The sequence below is a fragment of the Rhinichthys klamathensis genome, unplaced genomic scaffold, assembly GCF_029890125.1.
Source record: "Rhinichthys klamathensis goyatoka isolate OS25496 unplaced genomic scaffold, OSU_Roscu_1.1 h1tg001078l_1, whole genome shotgun sequence".
NCBI classification, from domain to species: domain Eukaryota; kingdom Metazoa; phylum Chordata; class Actinopteri; order Cypriniformes; family Leuciscidae; genus Rhinichthys; species Rhinichthys klamathensis.
The window spans coordinates 46,329-60,454 of NW_026607333.1; the positions used below are offsets into that span (position 1 = coordinate 46,329).

Consider the following 14,126-nt stretch of genomic DNA (forward strand, 5'->3'; position numbering starts at 1 on the left):
AGAGAGGGAAAACCTCATGAGAATTTCATGAGGACCAAATACATAAATGAGAGAGCCAATTCATTTGATTCAATTAATCAATTAATTGAGATGAATTCATTTAGGCTTTCATCGGTTTAAGGGCTGGAATGACACTGGAAGGGGGTAGTGGGTGCTTATGGGACTTTTGACTCTTTCAACTGTGTTAAAGTAACATGATTTACATGATTTAATTCAAAGAAATACAAAGAAATTAATACTTTTTGATTCAGCAAGGATGCATTAAATTGATCAAGTGACAGTAAAGACATTTATAATGTTACTATATATATATATATATACATATACATTTTTTTTATTTATAAAAGCTGTTAAAAGTTATGTTTTGAACTTTCTATTCATCAAAGGATCATGAAAGAATTTTTCATGGTTTCCACAAAAAACATTAAGCGGTGCAACCATTTTCAATTTCAACATAAAATGAAATGTAATAATATATATTTATATTATATTAATATATACAATATATATATATATATATATATATATATAAAAAAAAATTATATATATATATATATCTATATATATATATATATGTGTATACACACACACACACACATATATATACATACATTTATATACATGCATATTAAAATATACATAATATACAATATGTATATATACAGTATGTACATATATATATATATTTTTTTAAATTAAAATATACATTTAAAAACATGTTAATGTTCAGTTCCATTTTTAAAGGAAGCAAGAATTTTGTTTTATAATTGTATGATTAAATTAATAATTAATAATTATGGAATTTACTATTTTTTTGTGGATGACACTCAAAAAATATACTTGCATGATATAAAGCCACTGCACAGAAGAAGATCTTTATTATTTACTTATTTTATTAGTGGCCTATACATAGTACAGAATCTAAAAAAATACATCTAAATATATGAATCCAACTACACTGTAAAAACAAATGTGGCGAGATGCAACACAACCAAGTTGAGACATTTAATATAACAGCTACAAAGAGCAGGATTTTAGATCGAATGAGATCTGCACAGATCAGAGGTGTTCTGTCTGACTATTGGACGAGAGAGCTGTCAATCATCCAATGGCAAAACCCCTCAGGTCAATTCCACTCTGCCCGAGCAAAACAAGGGTCTGAAAAGACCGTGACACAGGACGGAAAGGAAGAGAAAGTGAGAAAGAAAGAGACAGCGAAAGAGAAGAGAGAAACCCAAAGTGAATGAAATAAGAAACCAAAAACACACCTGAGCTTGGAGTTGCATAAATGAATCAACAATATCAGGATGATCCCTGGGCCCTAAAATATAATAAAGATGAAACTTAAGAAATAATAATAATAATAAGAATATATACAAACAGCAACAAAACAGATCGAACAGTCATGTGGAAAGGAAAAGTCAACTGGACGGAAATAATCGCACGTGTGAGAGAAATAGGGCAGAGAAAGAGGAGGGAACATGAACGACTTGAAGGCAGTTGCGATAAAACAAAAGAGGAAAAACAAAAAAGACAGATCAATGAGTCCGTTCTGAAGGGGAGAAACAAAGAAGGGAAACAAAAAGAAGTAACGAGAGAAAGTAAAGAAACCTAAAAAACAAAAGAAACAGTGGGTTTGGAGTGGGAACCCAGGAGGCACCTGTTACTGTGATGACACTTGTGTTTCTTTCTTTCTTTTTAGTGTGTGTTTTATTTGTTTTCATTGTCTGTAAATTCAATTCATACACCCGACTAGCCCGCCGCGGCTGGTGAGTGCTTGGTTCCCACGGCCACCCCGAAAGAGCAAGGTAGCAGTCAGTCCCAAACTTCCCTCCCTTTGCTGTTCCCAAACTCCAAACAAGACCCCGCCCCCACAAACCCAGACCCCGCCCAGCCCACCAAACCCCGCCCCTTCACAGAAAACAAACAACAAACAAACGAACACACAGGCCACGGCAGATCCTCTCGGCCAAGTCACCTGAGCGGGATAAGAGTGTTATCTCACATTTCTGCTGATTTGGAAACAATGTGGTTAAAACAAAAGAACGTGAACAATGACAAACAGGAAGTGATGGATGCAAGCGTGGTTAGTGCGCTAGAGGGCACATGCAAATGACAACTGTGTGTGTGTAAAGTAGAGAGTCATGCTGGACAATTTTAGGCTGTTTTCACACTTCTTATCATGGGTTGATCCAGAGTTCGATAGCATCAAAAATGAAATTTTGTCATTATATGTCATTCACCACCAAACGAGTTGATGTTTTGACAAGATAAAAAAAGAAAATCTTGTTCATGATATGAATATACCATAAAAATGATTATTGGATTATTTACATTTTACACAATCCAAACAAATGGAACGTTTACATGCAATTCAAATACATAAATCTTAAATTTAGGCCTAAATATGTTTTGAGTGAATAGGAATTTATGTTTTGTTGTTTTAATAATAAAACGTTAACATAAATCCTGCATGTGATTTAATTTCTGCTTACATGAAAGTGCAATAATTCTGATGAAATGTAAAAAGAAATTTCTCAAATGAGAACAATCATGATTAATAATATAATACAATTTCTACAGACAAGATCATTTCAATGAAAGCTTATGTGTATGATGCCACATGGACAGTACGGCAAGCAGCAGATTTTCAAATGGTCTTGAAAAGAGATTCGGAAAATGACTGACGTCAAAGATTCCATTTACATTTGGTATTAAGATCTGTCTCAGGTGATCCAACTACAAGTGGTGAGTGAAAGAAACGGGTGTAAACAGGGGCTTAATTGTGTTATGGTTAAATAATTGATACCACATTGCACAATGCATTCTGATGCATCCCAGATAACAGTGAAGAACCGCCTACTCACCTGTCAATCAATCAGATCACACGAAATGTCTATTAATACCAGGTGTAAACAGGACTGAATGCATTCGGATCCAGATCAGAAACTCTAGTGTGAAAACGCCCTTGAAGTGAGCGTGTGTGTGAGAAACTCATTGGGAAAAAATCTCAAACAGAATAACAAGATTAAAAGTCACCACACCTTTCAGAAAACAAGAACGGTTTCAAAAACATGCTCATTTCTGAACTCTGTGTCTGTGTGCGCGGGTTTAAAAAAACAGATGCATGCAAACAACAGGAAAAAGTGACTATAAAGACATCAAAACCACATGATTTCCTTCACCCTCTGCAAATGGCTGTTCCCAGCATGCCTACCTTGCTGGAAGATGTTCAGAGTGACAGAAGTGACCAGTTCAAACAGTGCTTTGATTGGGGGGAAATGATTCGTTTCGCTGGCAAATATATGGACCATCTGCAAGAAAACAAAATTAATAAAATGAAACTCCACAAAGGAAGCAGCACATGTAGGTTTCTGCAATAAAATTTGAGACTTTTTAAGACCTGCACAAATACCGTGTCCATTCAATCTCAAAATAAAAAAATGTCAGGTTCTTATTGAGGCACACATTCAACTGCACAACATGATAATTGCAAGTTTTAAATACTCTTGAATAAGACGTCTTATTTCATATCTACATATGCATTGAAATTGGTTTATGCTCTAATATATTAATGCATACGTATTAGACGGCGATCGATATCGGATTTTGCTGATACGATAATATTATGTTTAAAGAAAGGCAATAAGATTATTGCGCCAAAACTGGTACAATTTATATGATCAATGTGTTAATGTTCTTAGTCTTTCATTTCTGTGACACGGCGGCACAGAGGGAAGCTACAAGGGTTTGCGTTGAATTAAATGCTAGATACAGGTAATTATGTAACCAAAATACCAATAATATCCAGAAAAAAATATTTAATACATAATATGAGACTTTTAATTATAAACAACCCCAAAATACAATCAAATCTTAGTCTGGAATGGCATTCCAAACTAAGATTTTGATTGTATTTTGGGGTTGTTTATAATTAAAAGTCTCATATTATGTATAAAATATTTTTTACTACTTCCAGCTGCTCATTCAAAAAGATGAGGGGCCTAAAATATGCAAATCTTACAAATATCTTCAACATATTAAATACACCAAGGGCTTGACTGTGTTTCAACAGAGGCGTGTAACACAGTCACTCGCCACTATAGCAGGTTGAATTTTAAATATATAGTTTATTTAATTGTAGTCTTCTCAAAAGGCATCTGAAATGATAATCTAACTGCAATGTGACACTACAACTCCCATGAGCACTACCTGCACACAGTGTTTGCTCATTGGTCCATTTGTGAAGCCTATTGCCTTGCACTCGCACGCTAGTGACCGACATTACACGATGGCGGCACATAATAAGCATAACAAAACCCAGAGAGTTAGGGTTCACACTTGTCAGGTTTGGTTCGAATAAAACAAACCCTGGTGTGATTGCTCTGTTAGTGCGGTTCATTTGAATAAGTGTGAACGCTGGTGCGCATCAAACAAGCGGGCCGAGACGCTGAAAAGATGGAACTCGATCCGCTTCCAAGCGAACTCTGGTGCGGTTCGACTGAAATATGAACGCAACACGGACCAAAGATGTAAACGAACCAAAAACTGGACATAATGTCACAAGATGCGACCCTAAAAAGGACAGAATCCTCAAGCATGCCTGATTTTACTTGTCATAGTCGCGATGTTGTTCATCACAGTTCAGTACAGGCATCAGAACCGCGTCTCCTCGCAGCAGATCTTGGTTTGTGTGTGTGACGGAGGGATTCCTGTCACTGTTTTGACTTCTTTACACATTTTATAAGCTCTCCAGGAGTTCTCAGCTGGTCAAAATACCATCATATGTAGCTACGCACATACAACGAGTGCATTTATCTCAGAACACAACATTGTTTTGAAGTTTTAATAATCAAATTAAGCGTCGCGTCATCGTGATTCCTGTTTTTACGACCCCGAATTTATGATCTCTTAAAATTATATTTAAGACTTTCTTATGCCGTGTAAGATATTTTAGACGGTTACGGCCTTAAACTTGATCAAACTGAACTTTTTAAGGACCCGCAGGAACCCTAACATTACTGCCTGTATAAACATTAATTTGTCATTGTGTGTGTCGTGTACCTGGCGGGTTAAGTCTAGTGCAGACGCCTGCGGTATGGTACTGTACATCTGTCCCAACATCGCACTCAGCTGAGACACCATGGGGGCAAAATCATGCAGGAGAGTTTTCACAGACTTCTCAAAGATGGCGCACACCGCCTGAGAGAGAGAGAGAGAGAGAGAGAGAGAGAGAGAGAGAGAGAGAGAGAGAGAGAGAGAGAGAGAGAGAGAGAGAGAGAGAGAGAGAGAGAGAGAGAGAGAGAGAGAGAGAGAGAGAGAGAGCAGAATTAAATCTGTCCTGCACACAAATACTGCTTCCATAGTGAGCAATGACTATGGTACAATTTAAAGGTGATGCAGAATAAGCAGCTTCTCACCTCCACAACCTGCGAGTCATTCAGCCATTTACTGAGGACCGTCTGTATCAGTGCAAAGACTTGCTGGAGCACCACCACCACCTAAAACACACAAACACACTATAGTCCACCTCTGACACACGGAAACACATGCTTCGGTGTGACCGTGGAGAGCAGGTGTGCTTACAGGGTTGGGGCCGGTCTGAGGCGGGGCTGATTTGATGGGCGGGGCGTTCTCTCCTGACTCCTCCTCCTGTTTGGTGATGTCCAGCGTGGTGAAGAGATTGGACAGCAGACCGAGGATGTGAATAATGGCCAGTTTATTCGAGGGGTTGGGCTGAAAAGAGAAAACAGGGTCAGATTGTTATTCGATATGCCTTTTCATTTTAAAGGGTCATACTTCACAATCAATTTACAATTTATATTTTGTCGAGACTTCATGAAGATTATCAGTCGTTATTTAGACATCCATCGCCCCTCTCAATCATACTTTGGATTAAACCGACTGTTTTTGTTATGTTTATGTTTTTGTTGTGTACCTTTAAGACAACTGTATATAATGACATAAATTGTGAGTGGCTATACTTTACATATTAACATAGCTCAAACTGTTGTTCATCAGGGCTGAACGTTTAAACAAAATAAAATCTAAACATGGCGTAGTGCGGTAATAAAGAAATTGAGATGAAATAATAAATATGAGTATTTTAATTTTACAGTTGTATTTTAAAATAAAATAGTTATTTTTCTAAATACGTTATTTTACAGTGAAATGGAATAACAAATTTTTAATATTTTTTAATTATTATTTACAATTATGTTTTTATTAATAAGTACAATTATTTTATAAATATACTGATATTATAGTTAACTAAAACCATAAAAATACAAATATGTTTTGTTCCCTGAAATAAACTAAAAACGTATTTTATTTCAACTAGTTGCCAAGGAAACATTTCTCATTTTCATTTAGTTTAACTTGATGTACTATAATAACTAAAACTGAAATAAATGAATAAAAATGATATAAAAATGACAAAATTACTGAAACTTTATCTTAAATTAAAATACACAAATAAAAACTAATTCAAACTATTAATAAAAACTATAATAGCATCTCAATGATACTAAAATAGCACTGTGACATTTCGACACATTTACCGAAACGAGCAAGAGAAATCCCTTGAATCCTGTAAAATAACGAGAGCCGACGGGTGGGGTGGGTGTACGCTCTGAACCGGCACTCCCGGGAACATCAGCGGTAATTAAACAGTCGTTAAACATCCATTAGGCCAACAGTCTAATTACTGCTGTTAGCTCCATGACAACAGCTCAGTGATTGGTGGAGAGGCAAAGCGAGTCGCTACATTGTCTTACTTTCTTTATGACATCATGCACACAAGCACAAAAGGACAGAGACGCTCAATTAAACATTTAACAAAAGCATCTGTGCACGAATGACCTTTCCTTCAAAAGGTTAACCTGGAATAACATTATAACATTATACTATAAAATACGTACATAGTAATAAGTTTAATAGTAAAAATCATTCATGTAGAATTCAATTGATATGATGTCAGAGATGCATGCATGTGTTGTCTATTAAACTGCTTCAAACAGCTCATCCAATCATATATCAGAACTGGAATCGTTTGTTTTATAAAGAATATGTGACGAACTGTGCACTGAGGTCCTGTTTACACTGGGTATTTTTAGCCACTGTACAGACAGCCCCGTCTGAAAATAACATCAGAGCCGATGCATGAGATGTGAGTGTCTGTGACCAGCAGGGGACGCTGTGTGAGCGCCCCATCACAGCCTGTTTACTAAGGCTGATGTAATGTCTTTCTGGGAAGGACCAGACAGGGAGGAAAGGTATTAGAAAACGAAAGTCAAAAATAGACATGCAGCATTTAGAGAGAGACGAGATATGAAGCCGAACAGGAAATAGGAGTGAAATCAGTTTAGATTTCCATGCATTTTGATAAGATGAAAAATAAATACAATGCAAAAGTATTTAGAAGATAGATTATGATGTTTGCATATGGTTGCCAGGGCATTGCAATGTAGTTGCTAGGGTGTTTTAGTTGCTCACTGAAACTGAAGTGAGCCATTGTTATATTCTGATCTCAGTTTCAATGGAAGACATGGATTTGTTTGCTCTTATTTTAAAATCTCAGCCAGATGAATATCGTAAGTCTAAACACTTTGAAAAAAGACAAAGCTGCAAATTTTGAGGCATCCATCATGTCTGTAGATATGCGGCAGGGCGCAATACTAATTAAATACTTTTATTCCTTCCGTTATATCTTAAGAGAAATGAAACATAGTGATACACCAAAGTTAATTTCTCATTGAAACACCAAAAGTTTTCCTTTAGCCAAAAACTGAAGGTAAAGTTTATTTAATATGAAAATAGGAAAATGCTGCTCTCTAGAGTAGAGTTTTTCTAACTTATGAGTTTATAGTTATTCAATAGCTTTTCATGAGGTTAAAGTAACGTTACATTAGGGGTGTCCCCGACTAAGGATTTTCATAGTCGAATCAGATTCGTCAAGTCCTGCCTATAGTCGACTAATAGTCGAATCATGTGTGTGGTGTTGGGGAGGGGGCGGGGCTTTAACATTTTAAAGCCGCGATGTACAGAACATCACACAAAGATATAGAAGAAAATGTATAAAAACATTTTGGATCAATTAAACTAAGAAATAACATAAATAACTGCAGAAAGGATTTGCATTTCACATGCAAATCAAATTAAATCGGCTGAATTGCCTGTACGAGCATGCTCTAAGTAAGCCTACAGCGCAACATCGATGCACTGAAAAATAATCAACAATTAAGAACACAATATACATTTATAATAAATAAAAATACAAAACTAAATAAGTCAGAATCAAGTCACAAGAAGCAGAACAAATGTGTGCAAAATGCCTAAAGTGCAGGGGAACAAATATTCAAAACACAAGTCACAAATAGTTAAATTTGATCACCCTGAGTGATCAATTAATAAAATTAAAATAAAGAAATTATTAAAATAATGAAAGTATGGCCAGGATTTTTAACTTTGTCTTTTTAACTGCAGAAACAACAATAAACGCTAAACTGGAGCGGCAGTCTTTTTAGCTAAACGTGTTCACAGTATCCAAAAATCTAATTAGAACCGGCTGAAATGTTTTGAAATCACTTGTACCCATACCTGATCGAAAAAACGAAATCCAGTCTTTCACTCGGCCTGTGTCCGTTTTAGTCTTTTCACATTGTGTGCGCGGATAAAATACATTAAAACGCTTAACGTGAAAAACGCTTAACGGCTTTGTCCTAAAACTGTTATATTAAAAGATCAAATTCTGTACACTCCCTATTAATAAAGCATACTATATAGCCTACAGAAAAGCAGATGAGCCCAGAATATGAACGCAACGCGTTTTATTACAGGCTACGTTAAGCATTTTCCTCCCATAGAAAACCGTTAAAGAAAAAGCTTTACATGACTTTCTAGGAGAAACACGTTGCGTTCATATTCTGGGTTTATCTGCTTATCTGCACATAGAATGGTTTCTTAAGGTGTGTAGCCTACTGTGTACATGCATTAAGCACGTAAAATTTAAGCGTTTTAAAAGCTTTTTTCACGTTAAGGGTTTTAGAACGTCCCGAGGAAAACCAACCTGTTAACGTTGGCCGGCAGAAGTGCAATCATGGTTTTCCTGATGCTAAATCCAGCCTTGGAGAATATCCTTTCTGATGGTGTGGATCTTTAGATTTTCTTATCCCAGACATTTTTAAAGATTTAAATCCCTGCCGACAAGACGCTCCTCTGTCGGTCACGGATCGAAAGTGAAACTTAAATCTGTCACGGGGTGTTTGGAATTATTCACGCTGCACGCACGTTAGAAAATATTTATTAAAAGCTTCTTTCTTTGCACATTTTTATTGACAGCATTATCATAATAGGCTGTATATTAACGTATTGACAGAAAACCAGTAGTTCTATGTGAAATCAGACATTGAGCACACTCATATAGCCAAAATGACATAATCCTCGTTTAATAACACATCTGCGAAGATTCGACCGTGATATTGGTAGTCGAATCAGGCTCCTCCTATCGAAGCATCGAATCTTCGACTATTCGGGGTCACCCCTACGTTACATATTGTTTATAAGCTGTTTTATTGATCTTTCCACAGCTGAAACACTGATTGAGGGATTTCATAAAACATGACAATTAAATTAATGTCACCATTTCGGTCAATGATTTCAGCCCTCAAAACATTTAAAAATAATTTTCAACCAGATATTTTTGATGCATCACTAACGAAAGATTTTGCTCTTTTTTTAGCATGTATAAACTTCAAAACAAATAAGGACAGCACTTATTCCATTACATCCAGGATGTTTTGGCAGTAAAAGAGAGAAAGCTTGAAGGTTATTTTCAATTATAGGTATAATTTAAAATTATACAGCAGTTACTGCCAGTCCCGTGATCTGCTGTTTTGTGAGTTTTTACATTGATCCTGCTTCTGCTTTTTTTGGCAACACTTCTAGTTGTGCAGCAAAAATAGATCAAATATTGTGCTTGAAATGTCACTTACTTCAAGGGATAATTCACCCAAAAATGAAAATTCTGTCATTAATTACTCACCCTCATGTCACTCCAAATTCATAAGACTTTCGTTCATCTTCAGAACACAAATAAACATCTTTTTGATGAAATCTGAGAGATCTCTGTCCCTGTTCTGTCAATTGAGGGCCAAAAAGCTCCCAAATTTCATCAAAAAGGTCTTCATTTGAGTTCCGAAGATGAACAAAAGTTGAATTTGGAGTGACACGAGGGTGAGTAATTAATGACAGAATTTTCATTTTTGGGTGAACTAATCCTTTAGTATAAATCCATGCAGGGCTCTCGGGTAACATTAAGCGGATTTCTCCTGCAGTTTACTCTCCCAGCGCCCAGAGTAATGTCAATCTGTTCCTGCTGAGAAATGTTCCATCCTATGACACACTCACGCAGACACAGGGTCTGTTCACACGCAGCCGAGCCAAACGAACACACGGATAAACAAACCCAGAGGACTGAGAGGACTAAGGGCGAGGAGTTTGATGTCTCACCGTCTCTTCTGCTAGTTTCTCCAGTTGTTGGATGTACGGAGTGATCAGAGATTGAAGGTTCCTCAAGATCTCCTCCACCGGCAGTGCAGACAACAGAAACCCCAGAGCCTGCATCAACCACATGCACTGACTCGTCTAGAGAGAAAGAGAGAGAGATTGAAAACAGGAACAGGTGTAATACCAGGTGTGATGCATTTCCGGCTTCATGTATTGTTTTTGTCCTCACTGAAAGTGGAAAAGCTGTGGCAAGGGCCAAGAAACACTGCCAACCATATTTCATGTTTGATAAACAACTATGCCAAGGGATCTGCTGAATATTTGTAAATCAAATTAAAGACCTGCACGAATAAAATTAGTAACATCCATACAGAACAAACCCATTCAATCTCAAAATAAATCATGCATCTCAGACTTAAATACATACTGTACATACAAATTGAAATTGGTTTATGTTAGTGTTGTCGTATGTATTGATATATCAGTACATAAACTAGTGTTGTCAAAAGTACCGACTTCGGTACCAAGTCGGTACTGAAATTTAAAACATGTGATGACACTTAGCATTTTGAGCTCTGTGGAACGGATTCTTAAACACCTCTGATTGGACATTGTGTTCACACGCTCAACATATATATGTCTCTGATTGGCTACAATGATCAACGCTTCAAAAACATGTTGATCAGGACACTACGCAAAGTAGATTTTGATTTCAAAACGGTTGACCATAATCGAAAAAATTTACATTTACAGCTTTATGAAATCAGCTTTATCTGAGCAAAACCAAATGGGTTTATTCATCAAAATAAATACAAACTCACCTTGTGAATCTGTTTAATAAGCACTTCCTGCATACAAGAAGAAGAAAAAAACAAGACATTTAGAGGAGAAAAACTGTTTAAACGTGTCTCATATGTGTTAGTATCATCATTAGAGCATGTAATACCTGCGACACAGCGACTATATTGGCAGCGTAAGGGGGCAGGTCGTATTTGCACTCTCTGCAGATCTTCTTTAGTGTGGAGACGCTGGAAACAGACAAGTCTGGATTGCCCAATGCCTGCAAAACCAGTGGCAGAACGCTGCTCAGCATCACCGGATGATCCGCCAACCACTCCGCCAACGCTCCTACAGGGAGAGACGTAATGGGTAAATATCTGGGCTGGAACACAAAACTGAGAGTCTGTGTGGGAAAGTAATTATGTGTAATTGTCTGGTCTTGACCAAAGTGTGTGAAAACAGCCTAAATTGCTTCAGATGGCAAATGACAATTTCCTAAAACACAGAAATGGCACAACGACTGTTTTCAATGTTACAGGAGCGCCAATATGCAAGCACACACCGATTGTGAACATGACGGTGTCGGCCAGCTGGACGTTGTTTATGTTGATTCGTGGAATGAGGCCGATGAGTCCTGGGATGACATCAGAGTAGTTCACATCTATCGTTTCGGCGATGGACTGGAATCCGTACAGCAGGGCTTCTGTATGCTGGAACAAAATAGACGAATTTCTGTTAAAACCCTCATGTAGGGTTGCAAGATTTGGGTTTGGAAATCTAATTGCGTTTTTCTGATAAAAATTGTGATTGCGATTCATACAGTGAGGCAATTTTGAGATTATATATCAATATGACTATAAAATAATAATAATTCTATTATTATTATTACTAAATAAAAATGAAATATTATTGTTAATTATTGTAATACTTATTATATTATAAATAATTTTATTTTACAGTACTAATACTTATTTAATTCTAATATTTGTACAATTTATAAAATAAATATTCATTTTATATTTACTCTTAATTTCTTCATTTTCAAATGTTAAACCAACAAGCTTTTATTTTGGCGGAAAAACGCAGGGAGCCCTTAAATCATCTTCTCTTAAAGCTGCAGTCCCTAGCTTTTTTGGGGTTAAAAATGATCCAAAATACATATTTGAGAAAATACATAACCAGCCAGTGTTCATAACTCTCTGCTTGCCGTAGCTCGATTCAAAGCGGTAAGCTTGTAATAATGTTTTTAATTCCAGTGGTACTGGTGGATTTCCGCGGGAGATTCGAGCATGTCTTTGAGTCATTACGTCACATCTGCACACACACATCTGCACACACACATCTGTACACACACATCTGTACACATAAAGAAGAGTCTCGGCTAGTAGGCTGTATCGAGTGTGAGGATGCTGGAGGTGGAGATTTAAAGCCTTTTCTCACAGCACTTGATATAATTAAACTTATCAATTTGATGGCGGATCCAGAAAGGTTCAAACGACAATCACCAGTGACAACAGATTTACCCGCTGTAAAATGCAAAAGACTTCGTTCGGACTTCGGAGTGGAGACTGCAACCGGACCCATGCGAAAACAAGGATAATATCGGAAGGACATTACATGTAGTCACGCAATACTGACGTTGTTAACATTAACAATTTGAGAACAAAGTATAATTTGCACGGTTTTGCGTGATATGGTATAAGCGATTTTTAGATTTAATCAGCGCGATTTACTGCAATGTCAGAACCAGAACAAAAGTGGATGTTTTATACTTGTTCAGATGACATTTTCCGGTGAAAATTATTATGTCGGTCATACTTCCAAAAATAATAATCTGTGATTCTGAATGCCAGTATCGACATCGGCGCGGTGACTGACACACTCCTCAAACACTGTGTTCATCCGCGCTGTGCCGTGCCGAGGGTGTTGAAGTACAACTCACGTAAAGTTGATAATTCCGCGAATGACTGCAATTGCAGATTTCGAACAGAGATGGCGACAACATTAATTTGACAACATCCAGTTTATAAGAGCTTCTCATTACAAGTTTGGGAAGATGGTTGGCGCATTCAAAAGCGACCCAGGCCGCATTTTATGTGTTTATGTGGAGCCGCATTTTCTGTGAACCGAGCCGCTCTGAGAAGCTGAAAGCACCAGATCATGAGATGCTCTCGTGTAAAAGAACACAGAGCCGAGCTTCACTATGAAACAAGAAGCATAATATGTATTTAATGAAATCAGTCTTAGCCAATTTATAATCACACTAAGCCATATCAGTTCTGGTTTTATCTTAATTACTTGTGCAGTCCTAGCGATGTGCACAAACGTTCACCCCTTTGCTTTGTTTGTTTAATGAAACAGCAAAAACAATGAAAACTGAATCCATTATTTTCTGACCTGCCATGTTGTTGTTTGTTCTGTGTTGGTGAGGAGTCGCCCGAGTTTTTCGTACAGGTTACTGAGTAATTCGGCTCCCAGCATCTCGTAGACGTACATCAGTGTGTCAGATATGTCCACCCTAAAAGAGTCAAACATCACAGAAATGCATTATTTTATCAACCCTTCACTCGCTTTGTGTTGATATTCATTTTTTTAGACAATTAAATCAAAACGTTTTCACCACACATATTAAATATTTAAATATTATTAAATATTTAATTAAATATGAAATATTTAAATACATTTGAAATTGTAATATTTGTGTATTTTAATAATATGTAATATTTAATTTTGCACATTCCTAATAAGAACAGCAACATTGTTTGCTGTGCCAATTCAGCAAATCCAACATGAAACTGCTGAGTGTAGAAGAAAATGTTACAACAGGCCCATGAGAAAAT

At 36.7% G+C, this 14,126-nt stretch overlaps 1 protein-coding gene across 3 annotated transcripts in view; it reads right to left on the reverse strand.

Annotated features, from left to right (window-relative positions):
- Nucleotides 1-14,126, reverse strand: part of ipo13b (importin 13b) — a 49,352-nt gene that overhangs the window by 4,647 nt on the left and 30,579 nt on the right. The window contains exons 7-16 of one of the 3 annotated variants that reach the window (XM_056244750.1): nt 13,684-13,804; nt 11,849-11,996; nt 11,453-11,634; nt 11,328-11,354; nt 10,510-10,644; nt 5,587-5,736; nt 5,421-5,501; nt 5,065-5,202; nt 3,218-3,314; nt 1,269-1,321 (exon numbers count right to left, since the gene is read on the reverse strand). In XM_056244750.1, coding sequence (XP_056100725.1) covers nt 1,269-1,321; nt 3,218-3,314; nt 5,065-5,202; nt 5,421-5,501; nt 5,587-5,736; nt 10,510-10,644; nt 11,328-11,354; nt 11,453-11,634; nt 11,849-11,996; nt 13,684-13,804 — 1,132 coding nt within the window. Of the gene's footprint in view, nt 1-1,268; nt 1,322-1,898; nt 1,979-3,217; nt 3,315-5,064; nt 5,203-5,420; nt 5,502-5,586; nt 5,737-10,509; nt 10,645-11,327; nt 11,355-11,452; nt 11,635-11,848; nt 11,997-13,683; nt 13,805-14,126 lie in introns of those variants that run through there. The other 2 variants (XM_056244751.1, XR_008806457.1) reach the window with 2 other exon arrangements.